This window comes from Peromyscus eremicus, chromosome 1 (genome assembly GCF_949786415.1).
Source record: "Peromyscus eremicus chromosome 1, PerEre_H2_v1, whole genome shotgun sequence".
Taxonomy (NCBI): Eukaryota; Metazoa; Chordata; class Mammalia; order Rodentia; family Cricetidae; genus Peromyscus; species Peromyscus eremicus.
Genome location: NC_081416.1, coordinates 53188966 through 53206745, shown reverse-complemented (window position 1 = coordinate 53206745; position 17780 = coordinate 53188966). Strand labels below are relative to the sequence as shown.

At 50.8% G+C, this 17780-nt stretch overlaps 1 protein-coding gene across 1 annotated transcript; it reads right to left on the bottom strand.

Moving 5' to 3' along the window:
* Positions 1–4223: 4223 nt before the first annotated feature.
* On the bottom strand, positions 4224–17381 carry Naa40 (N-alpha-acetyltransferase 40, NatD catalytic subunit). Its single transcript, XM_059261826.1, has 8 exons — positions 17366–17381; positions 11446–11541; positions 10465–10517; positions 7211–7306; positions 6969–7127; positions 6720–6803; positions 5530–5607; positions 4224–5288 (listed from the first exon to the last, which is right to left on the bottom strand). The coding sequence occupies exons 1-8, from the start codon at positions 17369–17371 to the stop codon at positions 5147–5149; spliced, it is 714 nt and encodes a 237-aa protein (XP_059117809.1). The 5' UTR covers positions 17372–17381; the 3' UTR covers positions 4224–5146.
* Between the last annotated feature and the right edge of the window lie 399 nt (positions 17382–17780).

Here is a 17780-nt window from a genome sequence, read left to right as displayed (position 1 = left end):
CCTCAAACTCACAGGGATCCACCTGCCTCTGCCTCCTGAGTGCTGGGATTAAAGGCATGTGCCACCACCGCCTGGCTTGTTTTTGTTTTTTGAGACATGGTTTCTCTGTATAACAGCCCTGGCTGTCCTGGAACTCGATTTGTAGACCAGGTTGGCCTTGAACTCAGAGCTCTACCTGTCTTTGCCTCCCTGGGATGAAAAGGCATGCACCACCATGCCCAGCTGCTGCTTTTTTGAAGTTTTTGAGACAAGGTCTTACTATGTGGATGACTAAGCTAGCATCCAATTTACAGCAATCCTTCTGCCTCTGCCACCCAAGTGCTGGGGTGGATGACAGGAATACACACATTAGGCTTTGTCATTGTTAGTTATTGTTTTGTTTAATACAGGATCTCATTCTTGCAGTCCTGATTGGCCTGGAACTCCCTGCGTAGCCTAGGCTGCTCTCAGATAGTGGTGGTCCTCCTGCTTCAGCCTCCCTGAGTGCTGGGATTTCAGGCATGAGCCATGTCCAGCTACAGAAATCCCTGTATTACTTTCCTAGCTGTGCTAAAACACCACGACCAAGGTAACTTAAGACTGAGTTTATTTGGGCTTACTGTTCCAGATGGGCTGGGCGGTGGTGGCGCACGCCTTTAATCCCAGCACTCGGGAGGCAGAGCCAGGCGGATCTCTGAGTTCGAGGCCAGCCTGGTCTACAGAGTGAGTTCCAGGACAGGCTCCAAAAGCTACGCAGAGAAACCCTGTCTCGAAAGAAAAAGAAAAAAAAAAAAAAAAAAAAAAGCCATGATGGTGTAGAGGAGCACGCAGAGGCATGGTGGCTGGAGCAAGAAGCTGAGCTTACATCTTGATCCCCAAGCACAAAGAAGAGAGCCAGAAATAGAATGGTGCCTGGCTTTGAAAGTTCAAAGCCTGCCCCCCATGACACAGTTCTTTCAGCAAGGCCACACCTCCTAAATGTACCCAAACAGCACCACCAACTGGGATCCAAGTATTCAAACTTCTGAGTCTATGGGGAACATTCTCATTTAAACCCTCTCACCCTCTAGTACTCTGGGTAATTTGTGCTGCCTGCAAGGATAAGGAGCACCATTCCTTACCTGTGACTGCCCAACAAGCTGACTGCTGGGGCCCTTCTACACCGTGATGAGGGTTAAAAGGCCCTTACCTGAGACCCTGCCTCTGGTTCAAGGGCCCAAGCTGTTTCTACCACACCCCCTTCCCTGTACAGGACACTAGGAAGAGATGCCAGGCCTTGAGAATGGGCAGGGGATGTGGTCCCTAGCTCTGATATCCACTTCATACCTCTACTCTGCATGTCTGGTGGATAGACATCGACCAGAATGACTAGTGGCCATCTCAGCTGGCCCACGATACCACTGGACAGTCTGGAGAATCACCAGGCGTCCTTTACTGCAGTTTATAAAAGGCATGGGCCCAGCAAATGCTGAGGCCAATGTCACGGGAAAGTGCCTTTGCTCTTCCTGCCCTCAGCCACCTCCCAAAGCACCTGACCTGGAGCTGCTAAAGAACTCAAGGCTGGCTCTGCAGTCTTCTCTTAGTCTGAACTCTCCTCAGCATGTTGAATGGTACAGACACTGAACCCTAGGGCTGGCAGGAGGGTTGCCTGCAGGAAGCTGGATTGGTCTTTAGACTCCTACTCTGTGGCTCTCACGGAAGATGAGGGTAGCTGGGCCTTCCTACATCCACAGGAAACGGATTCCCTAGGCAGTGACAGCAGCAGGAGACACCAGGATGGTTTCAGGATATACCCAATATGGGGCCAAACAATAGCCTGGCAAAATCTAGAAGGTGGAGGACAGGGTTTGGCTCACTGTTAGGAAGAGCTGGTCTAGGAACCCAAGCAGGCAAACAGGGCAGAGTGGGGCAAGGGACAGTGTCTCAGGGTCCTGGAAGAGTGTTTGCTCTTCCTGGGGCACAGCTATTGGGTGGAGCAATGAGGTGTCAATGCAGAGGGGCCAACAGTGTCTGCTCCTGCCCCTGCAGGCACAGCTGTCTGGCTGGCACCCTAGGATCCAAAAGAAAGATGCTAGTACAGCCATCTGGGACTTGGAAGCAGGGGACCCTGACAGTTAACCCCTTCAGGGCTGTAATGGTGATAAAAATCACCATCCTCACATGGAACAGTGCTTCCAGCTTTGAGAGCAATCACAGGGCAGGCACTAGAGCTCTCTTCAGTGTGAGCTGGACCCCAGCCTACCCTTCCCCTGGTGTGAGCAGGTGTACTCAGTATCCTCTGGACCCTCAGTGACTTTTTCATCTACCACCACACCTGACTAAGAGTATGAAGACAGTCTCTCCTCTGTCTACAGGAATTTCTTCTGAGTTCCAATTCCCCAGACCACCTCCTGCCTCTGAGCCTGTGCCCGGCAGGAGCCCAGCCTAGGTAACAAGCTACGGAACTCTACCAGTCATGCTGCAGAGGTCTGACCCATTCTTGGGCCTTTTTGTCTGAGGAGACTTCAGAGTCCTTGTTGAAGACTGATGAGGAATACTCTGAGTATTGTAGTAAACACAGGGACAAAATTCATCCTTCAACTCACACAGGGGACTGAATTCATGTCTGGGTGTTGATGTCCAGAGTCACAGTGCCTGGCTCAGGGCCTGCTCCAGGATGCCAAGCAGACAGTATTTTGAACATCCCTGACCTCACCCTGCAACTTCTGGGAAATGGTACAAACACTTCCACTTGGGCTCCACTTGCCCAAGGCTTCCTTTTTAGGAAGGGCGTGGGGTTGGTACAACTATGTGCCTCCCAAAGCCAATGCCTGACACCCACTGCCCATGGCACCCAGCATCTGGATACCATCCCAGCATCTGAACAAAGTGTCTTTTATTAATGACGTACAAATAAAACTGATACAAAGAGAGATGTTTTCCCCCTTTGATTCCAGTGATAAGTTCTAGGAAAAAATATATAAAACAAGAAATTTACCTTCCAACTTTCTGCTAAAAGACAAAAAAAAAAAAAAAAAAAAAACCACACAAAAAACCTCCAGAAAGTGTTAAAAAGAACCATACACATTTAACAGCAACAAAAATAACCTGAAATGGGATAGGTTCACTAAAACAAAACAAAAACCTTTAAAAACATTTTAACATGTCCTGAACAAAAACCAAGAGCCTGGTACAGCAGGCTAGACCTTCTGTTTCTCAAAATCATGAGGAGGGTAGAAGATGAAGTATGCCTGATAAATCATTGGGCTCAACACCCACAGGAGATCTGCTGGTCTTGGCCACCATCCCTCTGGTCCAGTGAGATCCTGAAGGGCCCTTTGGGATGTGGCCTGCAGAGGGTGAGGAGCAGGGCAGGCACTATGCACCATGAGAGCCCTGGTGCCAAGTGTCCAGTGACTGGAGACAAGACACTCAATTCACCTCACATGGGGCTTATACTGGGGGTTCCTTTTGGTCCCCCTAGGTGGGAGGTATCAGAAATTCATGATCTAAGATAGACGAGGATCAGGAGTAACTCTTCCAAGCATGTCCATGTTTCATGATTCTTGGAAGAAGCCTACCAATCCCCTCTGGGCAGCTTCAACTCTCACCAGGGGTACAGCCCCAAAATCTAGCAGGCCAGGCAAAGGTAGACCTATTCCAGTGTAAAGCTGCAAGGCCCTCTGCAAGGCAAGGCTGACAGGGCTGAGAACAGCACGGGATGCTTAAGAGGACAGATCATGGCAAAAAAGGTCCCTCCATGCCCAGGCTACCACGCAAGCAAGGATCTGGTTGAGAGGCGACTGCTCTGGGGAGACTTGCCAGGACAGCCAGGCAGGCAGGCATCAGGGGTGAGGTGAGCAGACTGAGGTCAGGAAGAGTCTCAGAGCAATCACAGGTAAGCTCTCTGCCATGTCCCAAAGCAGACCTCAGGGCGGCAACAGGGAAGTGGCAGGTGTGTGTTCCTAGGTGAGGATTTGGTTTTGCTTCCTTGGAAGAACATGGCCCAGAGGTCAGGATGAGTTCAAGTTCTAAGCCTACATCTCTTCATCCTCTGAAGAGGAAGGCCTTCTGGCTCTGGCCTGCCACTGTAGGGTGATACCAGTAACAGAAAAGCAGCTGTGAGCCACTGAAAGGCATTCCTGATGTATCCCAGCGGGGCCAGGACAGTGGCACAAGTGCCTCACTGAGGCAGTGAGGGACAGGGCTAGGGGAAACAGGCTAAGGGGCCTGCTGCTGGCTGGGGCTCCTCAAACTGGGGGGGGGGGGGTAACCCCCCTCCAGAGAGCTATCAGCACCAAGAGGAGGAGGAAATGGTATTGACAATACCAGGAAGGAGGGGTCCTGCTGGGGGAGAAGAGGGGCTCCCTGATGTTACTCCCCTTGAGACTAAGAACAGAGGTATCTGGGCTGAAGTCAGAAGTGTGAGAACAGGCAGGACTGTGACTTCCTTCTTGAGTAAAAAGGCTGAGTCAAGATCAGGAGAAATGCAGCAAAATCCAAAGGCCCAGAGATGCCACATCCCTTCGGCAAACACAGAAGAAACTGACAGACAGCTCTTCCTGGTCTTCTCTGCCATGCTGACAGTGATGGAGACACACAGTCTCCCCCCCTGAAGTTGGTTGGTCCCCTGAGACTCCACCCTGTGGCTCTCTGAGGACACGGCACGAACCCCTGCATCTTGGCATCAAAGAGCTACATGGTCTCCAGGAGAGTACTTGGTTCCCAGAGTAAAAATGTCCAAGGGCTGTTGTGTACCCAGATCTGCATTCAATCCTTTCTGGGGACCGGAAGACTTCAGGTCTTTCACAAAGGTGGGTATAAACATTCCATTTGTCCATATGGAGCATGGTGTGGGGCCCTGTCAGGAATCCAGCTGCAGACAAGTGGGGAACCTTCCATTTTAGGGGCCCAAGAGCTAATCAAGGAGGCAGCCACTGAACAAGGATGGGCTCAGTGGCCGACCGATCATCCTTCTCACAGCACCCTCTCCTTCTGTGTCCCCTCCTAGCACTCTGCTTTTCCAGGAGGGGGTGGAAAAGCGGCAGGGGTCACTGCTCCCCAGGGTACGCTGGCTCATGCAGGGCTAAGACACCCACAGCTCCAGGGTTACCTGGCAAGTGGCTTAAGACCAGGGAAGAGGACAGGCCTAAGGAGAGTGACTTCACTTGCAAGTGATTCTGGGAGTTCAGTGGCAACAGCCACCACAGTGCCCGCCTGTGTGGGAATGCTGACTGTCCCCAAACTTGGTCCTCCGGCTCAGTATCTCGTAGGAGCAGTCCTCCCCACAGCAACCAGACATGCTAGGGGAAGAGTCATCGATTTCAAACCTGCAACACAGACAGGAGAAAGTGTTGGCTGCTGGCTTTGCTCCCAAGCTGCCAACTTCTACAGCAGTTCTGTGACCTGTGGAACAGGCACAGGGACCAAGTCAAAGGACACTGGCACACCATCTCACAAACCCCAATCCCCAGACCACCGACGTATCGGGAGGAGGACAAGCAGGCGCCTGGGAACCAGCAGAGGGAGTACACTAACCACCCAAGACCACACCAGAGCCTTGCTCCTTACTGCAGTGCCTCTCGGAAGAACTGATAGGCGCCATGATTGTGTTTAAATACAGTTAGCATCACCTTCTTCATCTGTGTGCTGAAAGAGAGCAGAGTGAGCATCTTTTAGAAACGGAATCAAGGGGCTAGAGAGATGGCTCAGCAGTGAAGAACACCAGAGGACCAGAGTTCATTTTCCAGCCTCAGGGTGGCTCACACCCACCCTCCTTCAACTAAAGATCTAGAGTATCCCATACCCTTCTGGCCTCTTCAGGCAATGCACTCACATGGCAGACATGCATATAAATAAAGATATGTAAAATGAAATAAAATATATATTTGTTTGTTTGATTTTTAAATGTATGAGTGCTCTAGCTGCATGTATGCCTTTATGCCAGAAGAGGGCATCAGATCCCACTAGAGAGGGTTGTGAGCCACCATGTAGTTGCTGGGAATTGAACTGAGGACCTCTGGAAGAGCAGCCAGTGCTCTTAACCTCTGAGCCATCTCTCCAGCTCCCAAGATATATCTTAAGCACACACACACACACACACACACACACACACACACACACACACACACAATTTGGAGAAACATCTCAGGAGTTAGGAACACTGGTTGTTTTAATCTTTAGCCCTGACACAGTGGTGCATAGCCATCTGCAACCCTAGTTCCAAGGAATCTGATGCCCTCTTCAGGCCTTCAAAGGTACCAAGCACAAACATGGTACATATACACACACAGGAAAAACACCCATACCCTCATAAAAATGAAAAACAAGTTGGAAGCCAGCGGTAGTGGCACATGTACTTGGGAGGCAGAGGCAGGGGGATCTCTTTGAGTTCCAGGAGAGCCAGGGCTACACAGAGAAACCCTGTCTCCAACAACAACAACAAAGCACATCAACAAAACAACACAGAACAGAGCCTAAGGTCAGGCCTCCTCTCTCTCCCCCTTCCATTTTGCCTCAAAGGGAGTCCTCCAGTCCCTCCTCCAGCCTGCAGAAGTCTTGGGCACCTTGGCACTGAGACCCTCCCACCACTGCAGGTTGGTCAGTGCCCCAGTGTCAGGGATCTGCCCTATTTGCTCTCTAACCTGGAGCCACAGCAAAGCAGGGTCAGCTTTCTGACAGGGTCTGGATGCCCCTTTCCTCCAAGAAAGCCCAAGGTCAGTGGCTTCCTTAGTGCAGCTCTTTCCCCCAGCAGCCCTTACCTGTTGGCCATGAGCTGCAGGATCTGAATGAGGAACTTCCCTAGGCCTTTCCGCCGTACCTTGCTTTCCAACTGCACTTCATAGCTAACAAAGAAAGTGGAGGAGTGAGTGCACAGGACAGTGCCAGAGAGAGGGTCCAGGTCCACAGCAGGAGTCTGCAGCTCCCAGGCGGCCCTCAGATCCAGACAGGCTCAGTGGGCTCTGCCACTTGGTCTCCTCCCTCTACCCACGTTAAGTCTCGATTCCTACCAGTACAGGACTTCATCCCCGCACTCCACATCAAATCGGAAGTGAGAAAAGGCAACTGGGATGGAACTGTTTTCCCAAGCAATGAGGTACCAGGCTCGGTCATCAGTCATTTCCTCCCGTTTCTCTCGGTCCTTCCAGCCCCACTCACTTTGCTCATACCTGAGGAGTTGGGGCAATCAGGACAGGGACCTTGGAAGAAAGCCACTGGGGTGCAGGGCTGCCCTCGATGGGGCCATGCTTACATAGTCTGCATATTGGTTTTGGTGAGGTCGAAGGCCCAATCCACAGTGGCTGGCTCCAATCCAGACACTCGTTTACATTCAATGGAGACATTCAACCTGAGAAGCAGACAGGGAGGCATCAGGCCTAGGGTTCTCACCAGGACACTGCTATTCCTCCCTGGAAGACTAGGGAGGCATGCCAGTCTCAAACACCCTACAGTGAAAAGCCAAGTTTTCCAGACCTAGGATTAACAACTGTCATCACATGGCCACCACCCTGCCTCAGGGCCCATTTCCTGCCTCACCTGTAGTGTCTTTATCAGACTCACTCTGTCAACTGCTCTCCTTGGCTACCTCTCTGCTTTCCCCTACCTGCTCAGTCTCCATTTCTGATAATTACCAGAAACACTCTGCTCCCTAGCTGTTTGTAAGCACTAGTCCTGCTAACTGTATCTCTGGCCCTCTTCTCACTGGGCTCTCACAGGACCAGGTCTCTCTTAGCTACCTATCATTCCTTCACAGCAGCTGAGTGAGCTGGCCTTTCTAGAAGAGCCCTCACCCAGCCCAGTCCCAATGGCCTCTTCCTCATGACACCCAGTAGGGACTGAGAGCTGGTTACACAGGTGGAACAGTGTACAAACCACTGCTCTAGGCACTAAGGTCCCTCTTTCCAATGAGATGGAGGGGAACTAGTCTGAAAACTCAAGCTTTTACAGAAGAAAAAACAAAAAACAAAAGAAGATCAGTTGCTGCTCTTCCAAGACCTGAGTTTGGCACCCAGCACCCACATCAGGCCATTCACAATGGCTTGTAACTGGAGCTCTGGAGTCAGTCTGGTACCCTGATCTCAGGACACTTGCATACATACCGACATACATACATACAATTGAAAATACAATGAAACAAATACTTATTTAGTTATTTCACACTGAGTGTTGGGGGGGGCACACCTTTAGTCTCAGCACTCAGGAGGCAGAGACAGACAGATCTGACAGTCCGGATCCGTTTGGTCTACATAGTAAGCTAGTTCTGGCCATCCGAGGCTATATAGTGAGACCCTGTCTTGAAACACACACACAAAAGGTTTGAGTGTGTGTGTGGTGTGTATGAGTGAAGACTCACACAGAGGTCAGAGGGCAGTTGTGGGAAACAAGTTTTCTTCTTCTCTGATGGGATATCTGGGGATCAGACTCAGGTCATCAGGGTTGTGTGGCAAGCACTTACCTGCAGAACCGCCTCATCAGCCTTTTTGTCTGTTTGGAAACAGGCTTCCTCTGTGTAGCTCTGGCTGTCCTGAAATTTACTATACAGACCAGGCTGGCCTTGAACTCAAGCAATCAGCCTGCCTCTGCCTCCTGAGTACCCGGATTAAAGGAATGCACCATCACCCCCAGGCAGTCCTTTTTTTTTCAGATACAGGGTCTCACTATGTACCTCAGACTAACTTTGGATTCATGAGTCTTCTGTTTTAGTCTCCCAACTACTAAAGTGATAGGCACTCCCGTCTAAAATTAAGCATTTAAGAACTCCCACATCAGCATCTCTCAGGAGCCTTTGACACAATCTTCCCAATGGAAGTTCCCACTGAAATCCACGGCCATCTCTGCTGACTGGCAAGATCTTAACCTCCTGCCTTGGAAGAACCTTTCTTCACAAGAACCAACATGTTAGAACCATCCAAATCCAGCTCTGTACCTCTTGGCTAGAAAATACCCAAAGTCCAGCCCACTGTGATCTGCATTCTTTTATTTTTTTGGTTTTATGAGCCAAGGTCTCTCCATGAAGTTCAGGCTGGCCTTGAATCAGTATGCAACCCTCAAACTCATGGGAAGCTCCCCACGTCAGCTTCAAGTGCTATCGCAGGCATGTTGAAGAAAGATCACAGCTACAGGAACCATATGAAAGAGCCGAGCCTGCTGGTGTGGCCTGCTTCAGAGCAGGTTCAGATTTCTGGAAGTCAATAGAAGCCCAGCACATGTGAAAACACTAAGAAAAATGACAGAAGCGATCCCTAAACCATGCCATGACTTCCCAGAAATGGAATAACAAAGCTGCTACAAGAACTGTCACATGTCAGATCCCAGATAGGAAGAGGTAAGAGTAAGTGAATTGATTCATGATTGCCACATAGCTATAAAAGGCCATAAGGCTTCTGGAATCTACACAGCTGTTCCTCTCTTCCTCGTTTACTTTCTACCTGGGTATTAGCTCATCTTAGCACACCTCTTAAATTCTAGCATTACCCTATCTGACAGGTAAGAAACCAAGGCTTACGGTGCATGAGTGGCTTATTCCAGGGGCATAATGCGAAGTCCAGCCACTCTTCACCATAATAGAGAAACTGTAACCTCTGACCTTCCTGAAGCAAGCCAGCACAGTACAAAAACACCACTCAGGAAGACAGAGGGGAAGTCTGCAACCCAGAACCAAACATCAGCTGGAACAGCAGTCACGACAGCCATGGTTACCATCAGCAGGCTCCGTGGACCAGAGCTTTGCACCTAACCCTTCTAACTCCTCCTAAGGAAGGAAGGGACCATTAGACCCCAATCTTTTTCTTTCTTCTCTTTTACTCTTTGTTTTCAGTGTCTTACTGTATAGCCTAGGCTGGTCTCAAACTCATGATCCTTTTCCCTCTCCAAGCCAAGTTTTTAGAACCATTATAAAACTGAGGTAAGACGGGCTAAGTGATTACATACTGTATACTCAAGGAAAAAACACTTAATTGGGAATTAAAAGCTCCTTCAGATGTGAGGGCATACTCCATAAACTCAGAAACTTCATTCAAACTTTTGGAGCCTCAATTTCCCAATCATAAAATGCAACAGTAGGCCAACAAGTTTCCAAGTTTCATCTTATTCTTTTTTTGTTGTTTTGTTTTTTTGAGACAGGGTTTCTCTGTGTAGCTCTGGCTGTCCTAGAACTAGCTCTGTAGACCAGGCTGGCCTTGAACTCACAGAGATCCGCCTGCCTCTGTCTCCCAAGTGCTGGGATTAAAGGCGTACACCACCACTGTCTGGCTTTACCTGATTCTTTGAACAGAGAAAATTGTAAGTCCTAAAGGGCTATCAGTCCTCACCTGTGCAACCTCAATGACACACAATCTTTGCACACCTACCAATTCCTACATCATTTTAACTGGGAGACAAAACCAATAGAAGGTAACCAGCCAGCTGTTGCCTTTTCACACTGGAGGGAAACATGCAAGACTCTGGAGGAGTGAATGCCCAAGGACCCCCAGGAAATAATTATTAGGAATGCTAAGCACAACTCACCCATTGCGGTCATACTTCTTGAAGACTGGGAACGCCTCCAGAGGGTCTCCAAGCTGTGTAGAGAAAGAAGACAGAGATGAAGGAAGACACTGGTGAGGAGACCATGATGTCAGCTTTATGTGGTGGAAGAGAAGGGACACCACTAGCCTGTGGCATAATGCCTGCCCTGTGTAGCTATCCCAGGAAAGAGGTGGCTGATCTGCTTGAGTGCTTCAGGAACAAGACTGCCAACTAACTATAACCTGTCCATCACCCCGGACAGAAAAGCATGGCCTTGAAGGGCATCCTTCAGAGGCACAGCTCTCTACCAAGATGGAGATTAATAAAAAGTGACCTAATGGGTTGGAGAGATGGCTCAGGGGTTAAGAGTGGTTACTGCACTTCCAGAGGGCCTGAGTTCATTTCCTAACACCCATATAGGGCAGCTTACAACTTCTAGTAATACCAGCTCCAGGGGACTTTAAAGCCTCTGCCCCCCATGTGCACCCACCCTCAACAAAATTAGGAAAAAAGCAATGTGAAATATCGCATGAGGCAGGAAGGCCACCAAGGCCAAACCCTTTGCTCAGACTGAAAGCTCCCAGGCCTCCAGGAGCCGATTCCCAGCTGCTGCTTCTCTGACTACAGCTCCAGGACAAGGCCTCTGAAGCCTTGGGTAAAGCAGAGCTTACATACAGCACCTGTGGGTAGCCAGGAACCTCTGAAAGAAGGAAGGGTTAAGAACAACATGTGTTGTGTCTCATGAGGGAGATTTCCTCACCCAAAAGCAAAATAGCAAAAACTCTTCCCGAGTTCCATATCAGGAAGACCCGTAGCCTCTTCACACTCCCCGCCCCCGTCTGAGCCAACCACAAGTCCTCCTCCCAACTCTGCCTGGGCATAGGCTGGTGTGTACAGTGCCACAGATCTGCCACTGGGTGGCGCCAAGAAGTCAAATAAAAAACCAAGCTAAAGTTGAGGGTAGAACTGAGAAGGAGTTACCCTGTTGGCAGCATCCACTTTCGCACAGACAGCATCCATGGCTGCTCGCTCCTCCAACCGCTTCTGTTTCTTCTCCTTGGCCTTGCTGGACTTTCTCTGCCAACAAGGAAAACACCACCACTAGAAGGGCTGTGGCTAAGCCCCCCAGAGGAACCCAAGGGGCCTTGTACCCATTGACCTGGCCCTGCAACAGGAAACCTGGGTATGGCCCAGCAGGGAACACTGTTCCCCCATGGTCCTGAGGTCAAAGTGGAGAGGTAGGGATCATTAGACTTCTCAGCTTCCTTCCAGGAAGAGCACTCATCCAGCTGTGTGATCCTGGGGAGTGTCGACCATCCTGCAGCCTATTGGCCCAGCAGTGATGCATATTCCTAAGGAGGAAGCATCCACTTTCAGGAACATTTAGGGGAGCTTTCTGGGATGTGAGGTGGCCCCAGACCACTGCCCTTTATATCTTCTGATTCCAAGAGACACAACCCTGTGGACTCAGGATCATATGCACTCGAGGGCCAGGGCACACTGGCTTCAAGACACAGTACAGAGTCACTTCTGGAAGCTCTGCCCAGCAAAGGCCAACAAGTGGCAGGCACACCACGCACCTGTTGATGAAAAAGCTGGACTGAAGGCCTCATGGGTTCACCTCAGGGCAAAGGTGCCACATGGTCAGCAAGACCAAGCTGCAGGGTCATGCCAGCAGGGACGAGCAAAGGCATGCTGTTCTTACCTGCATCTTCACCAGACCCTATTTGAAGGCTAATGTGGGCTTCCTCAAAACCCCTCCTTCATGGAGGGGAGCAGGGGAAGAGGGTGGTCTCATACTGTAGCTCAGGCAGGCCTGCAACTCAACAGTAATCGTCCTGCCTCAGCCTCCCAAGTCTAGGATTACAGGCGTAAGCTATGGCCCCAGCTTCTCACCAAAGGTGCTTGTTCCTCTTTCCCTGCCAGATCCTAGAACAAGAGCCTCAAGCCCTCATCTGAGAGTAAGACTTCCAACACCTGCCTGGTGCTGTCACGACTAGGGAAAGGTGCTCACTACAGCTCCTGTTCACCCTCCAGGGAGGACCTGGCAGCCCCTATCTCCCGACTCCAGCCCTACCTCTCCTACAGCTCACTGGAAAGAGGTCAAACAACATCAATGCCAATGTGACCATGGCACTGCCTGGCCCTAGGACAGGGCACTAAACAATCCACATTCACATGAATTGAAAACCAGCTGTTAAACAGCTGGGCAAGTTCCAAAGCATAACTTCAGCCTGGTTGTTCTAAGAAACAACATTGCTTAACTCTTGCTTAGCAACCAGAAGGTAAAAGAATTAGACACAGAACTCCTAAGATTCTTCTGGCAGGCAAAACGCCAGCCAAAGTGCCAGCACCATCTACTACTTCCCAGTAGTACGCCAGGAGCCAGGCTGGCTCTCAGGTCTCACCTCCACTGAGAAAGGCATATAAAGAGAGTAGAGCAGAATTTTGCCTTCGTGGTGCTGGGGTGGAACTCAGGGCCTTGTGCATGTCAGGCCAGTGATCTAACTAACACTTAGCTATACCCCCAAACCGAGGCTGTCTTCACAGACATGCCAAAGGGAACAGAAGTGGCCCCTCTCCCAGACAGGCTTTCCAGTATTCACTTTTCCTCTGGGAATCTGGGCTTCAGGACAACACTGAAATTGGTTAACAAAACACTTTCACAGAACACATGGTTCAAGGCTCAGAGTGGAAACCATCACTTACCTTTACCCATTAAGAAACTGAGGCTAAGGGAACATGACTCATGCAGTTCCCCAGGGGTCAGGGGCCAGGCCACAGACGCAGTGTCTGTGCAGCAGGCCACCTGTCTCCCAGGGGAAGAAGCACATCTAGACTTCAACTCAGTCACCAAACAAAGACCTTCTCATATCCCTGCAGAGATAAAGCTCGAGGCCTCAGGTGCTCTCAGGCCACCACTCAGCAACTCATTTCTTGATGCCTATCTATCTGGGAATGGATTTCCAACGGTGCCACCTCACACCCTACCTCCATGCTAAGGCAGGAACAAGGAAAAGGGAAAGGACAGATAAAAGTCTCCAGAGCTTCCCATCAATCAGACCAGGCTATACCCCACCTACCACCCCGAATGACCATCTGAACATCTCCAGGGAGTCAGGGATGCAACATACCTTCACCTTCACAGCAGAGAGAAGGCCCTTCTCCACCCTGCCAAGCCAACAGATTGTCAAACACAGTGTGGGGCAGGAGTAAAGGTGCTGGAAGGCAAGTGTGACTCCCAGGCCCCTAAAAGCATGAAACCCGGGTTCGCTCCACAGCACCTCATTTCTGAACGTACGTAGTTCCTAAGACTCGTTCTGCAGGCTGACTGGTGAGCCAGGCAACCCTCAAATTGAGGCCCACGGCTGCCACCGAAGACTGAGATAATGAAAAGACCCCTTAAGCACTTGGCTGCCAGCACAGAGTGAGAGGTGGAGGCAGGCTGTAGCAGGCTGGGCCACACAGGCAGGGGCTCTCCCTCAGCCCCAGCAAGCACCAGTTAGAGTGGTCTCCCACTGTTCCAATTAGCTTCACTGCAGCCTTGTGGAGGTAAGGCTGTCCTGCAGGGACGAGGGAAACCTTGCCTAATTAAAATGGGAAATAAGCACAGTGAACAGTAAAGCTCATTGTGGTTAAGTGTCTTTCCCAAGGGAGCTTTATATAATAAAAAGAGTGGGATTTTGAGTCAAGAGACCTGGATTTGATTCTCAGCTCTTTCACTTGATAGCTGTGACTTTAGGCATGTTACCTAAAATCCTTTTGGTAGTTATTCAATTTGTCAAAACCTCAGTCTCCTCAACCATAGACTGAGCCGCTATACAGATAAAACGGTCCTATACATCAGACAGTCTCTTTCGGACTGTACCTGTGCTAGGACCCACCCTCATTCATGGCAAGGAACTGCACTACACTGAGCTGTACCTCCAGCTTTAGAAACGGTCTGTTTACAGGAACCACTCCGCTGGACACTCCGCTAGTGCATTGGGGGTGTGTGTGTGTGTGTGTGTGTGTGTGTGTGTGTGGCAGTAGGAACAGGATCTCCTATAGCCCAGGCTGGTCCCTAACTTGCTATGTAGCTAAGGCTGACCCTGAACTTCTGCTCCTCCTGCCTCTACTTCCTGAGTGCTGGAGTTACAGGCCTCTGTCACTTCACCCAGTTTATATGGTACTAGGATCAAAGCCAGCACTTCATGCACGGTAGGCAGGCACTGTACACACAGCTAAGTATCCCTAGTCCCCTGCCACTGCTTTTCCAAGGAGCATGTGTTTGACAGCTCAGCTCTGACAAGAAACCTGAGGCTTAGAGAAGCTACTAGCTCAAGTCATAGAGCCAGCAGAGTTCTGAGAGGTCTTCCCAACCTCCCTTGGACTCAGCTCCACCAGGCAGGGGTGGATCTACTTTACTTACCAGTGTATGCACCCAGTGCTCACAAACAGGACATCCAAGATTCAAATTTAGGCTTGAACTGTGAAGTGTAAGTCCCTCCCACGACATCCCATGTAGCTGTTTATGCTATGTAAATACTGCTTTCACTGGGTAGCTGCAGAGCTGATCTCCCTTTACTACTCTGGTTAAAGCAGTAACTCTACACAGTTCTAAGAGGCCCAGGAATCACGAAGAGAAATGAGAAAACAAAACAAAGCAAAAAACAACAACACACATACACACAAGTGGCTGCTTCCAGAGATTTAACATCGCTTAGATTTCGGTGCCAATGCTTCTGTCCAGCTGGTTTTGGCGATGAGAGAGAGATCTAACATCTAACTCAAATCGATGAGTAGCAGCTGGTGCACAAGAACCTTGGAGAGCCGGTGGCGGCGGCACATGTCTGTAATCCCAGCACTCGGGAGGCAGAGGCAGGAGGATCTCTGAGTTCGAGGCCAGCCTGGTCTACAGAGTGAGTTCCAGGACAGTCAAGGCTACAGAGAGAAACCCTATCTCAAGGGAAAAAAGAAAGAACCTTGGAGAGGTGCTCCACCTGGTGTGGCTCTCACTTAGCCTGGGGTAAAGAAGCAGGGTACTACCTCCTGTGGGAATGGGGGTATGAGGGCGGGGCCCATGAAAGTACTGGGAGGGCTCCAGCTCTGAGCCAGTGAGGCAATTCAAGTCTCTGCTGCTTTTTCAGGCCAGCAGACACTCGGAAGGAGGCTGTTGTGAGAAACATCTCCAAAGTATGAGCAATAGAGTGGGACCCAAAAGAAGTAAAATCTGCAGTGTATCTGGGTCCTACTACTTCATGCCACCAATGAGGAAGTAGAGAAACTGAGGCACGTTTCCCTTCTTGCTGAGGGCTTAGTCTGCAATGGCTGATTCTGGGCAAAGCGTTAGTAATACTAAAAACTTGAATTTCATTTAGTTTCAACAACAGCTGGGGCCTAGGATCACTTACTAAAATCTAAGTTAAATATGCCAAGGTCTCTAAGCTTGATTTTCTTTATATTAGGTAACAGCAGTAAAAATTACTGCCTGAACTATGACAAATGCTTTGGGAGTATTTTTTTTTTTCAATGCTGGAGATTGAACTCAGGGCCTCACCTATGCTAAGCACACACTCTACTACAGTTATATAACCCCAGACCCCCAAGGTTTGTTTTGACATGGATTCCCAAAAAGTGTTTTGACACAGGCTAGATTATTTTCATCTAGTAAGCTGATTTGTTTGTGAAAAAAGAAAAAAAAACAAACAAACTAGGTTAGTGACAGTAGGGACAAACCCAAGGGGATAAAAGTAGCACCAATCTATTTTAGATCACTAAAGCAGAGTTTGAGAATATAAAGCAAAATAGCAGCCCCGGCTTCCAAGGCGCCTCGCGGGCTGTTTACATCCATTATCTTGTTTAATTTTCACCCCGGTCCTGAGAGGGAGGTCATGTGCATCACACAGATGCAGAGAATCCGGTCAAGAAAGGCCTCATCACTGCCCGTGTCATGCCGCTGGCCCCTGAAGATGGGGCTGCCACTGAGTCATCCGGTTCCAAAGGCAGGACTCCCTAAAGGTGCTGCAAATTCCACACGAACCCTAACAAGCCAGGATCAGGAAGGGCCAGTTACGTTTTTAGGAGTGTGAACTCAAATACGAGAGACTGTTTTTGCCCAACCCTAGATCTGCACATTCCAGGAAAGGCCACGGAAATGCATCTTCTTACTGCCAGCGCTTAACAGGTGGTTACTATGCATCCTGGCCGGGGCCATCACCAGTGGCTCCCTCCTCCCTGCTCATCCGTACACCTCCGCCCTCTCTCCCGTTGCAAGCCACCTGCAGTGACTTGACTAAGAACAATCTAACCTTCTAAGACCCACTTTACTGCAGCCAGGGGCTGAGCCGGCAGGCCTCTGTGGGAAGGAAGACTATATTTTATCAGGAGCAAGAGGAAGCTGGTAACGACGGTTCAAGAGTGTAGCGGAACAGGCTGGGCTGAGGCTTGAGCAGCGGGAAGCAGATTCCACCGGGGCTCCTGGGGTCCAGCGCCCAGGCCATTGTCGGTGTGACCTTGGCCGTGCGCCTTCTTGTCTCCCGGCCTCAGTTTCCTACAAGTCTGGATTGCAGGAAACCGCTGGGGACCCTGACAGCCGGATGATGAGTGACCTCAAGGAGCAAGAGGCTAACCTCAGGGACGCAAAGGGGCTTGGGTGTGGGGAGACCCAAGGAGGTCAGAAAGGAAGGAAGGGGCAGGAGGGGCGCGGGGCGCGGAGGGGGAAGGGAGAAGGGGACTCCAAGAGGATTCCTGGGCTAGGCTCAACCCTGGGGCCCTTACAACAGGATCTGGTCAAGTGGGGGTCGGGGGTTACGTGAGGCTGGAAGGGGTCAGGATCACGTGAGGGGATTCAAGAAACAATGAGGACGCGGAGGATGAAGGGCAGCTGTGTACTTCCCATTACTTCTCCAGCCTCACTTACCCCCATGGTTGCGGCGGCGGCGGCGGCGGCGACCCTCGGCTCCTCCTCGCACTTGCCGGTAGGGAGGCGGCAACGGCGGCGGCCCGGCGACAGCGGAGCGGCGGGCCGCGCACTGCGCATGCGCCTCACGATTCCCCCGCGCGTCCTAGCGGGCCCCGCGCCGGCGCAGAACCGGACAGGGGTGGGCGGCGAGCGCGAAGGCGCGCAGGTGGAGCGGTCGCCGTGCGCGCGGAGGGCCTGAGACCAGAAAGGCGGGAGGCGCGGCGGAGCGTCGCGCTAGGAATGACGCGCACGCCCCGGTCCCGCCCCTTCTCCAGTGCGCGTCTGTAGCTATGGAAACGACCACGCGGAGCAGAAGGGCGCGCGCTGGCCTGGAGCCGCGCGCCTCGTAGAGGTTCCGCGGGCGCTGGCGCGC

Excerpts from the sequence above, each read along its gene's own strand:
- Naa40 (XM_059261826.1), bottom strand. Across the intron at positions 7,307-10,464 it reads AAGAAGTATGACCGCAATGG|GTTGAATGTCTCCATTGAAT; the intron begins GTGAGTTGTGCT and ends TCTGCTTCTCAG. Across the intron at positions 5,289-5,529 it reads TTCTTCCGAGAGGCACTGCA|GTTTGAAATCGATGACTCTT; the intron begins GTAAGGAGCAAG and ends TCTGTGTTGCAG.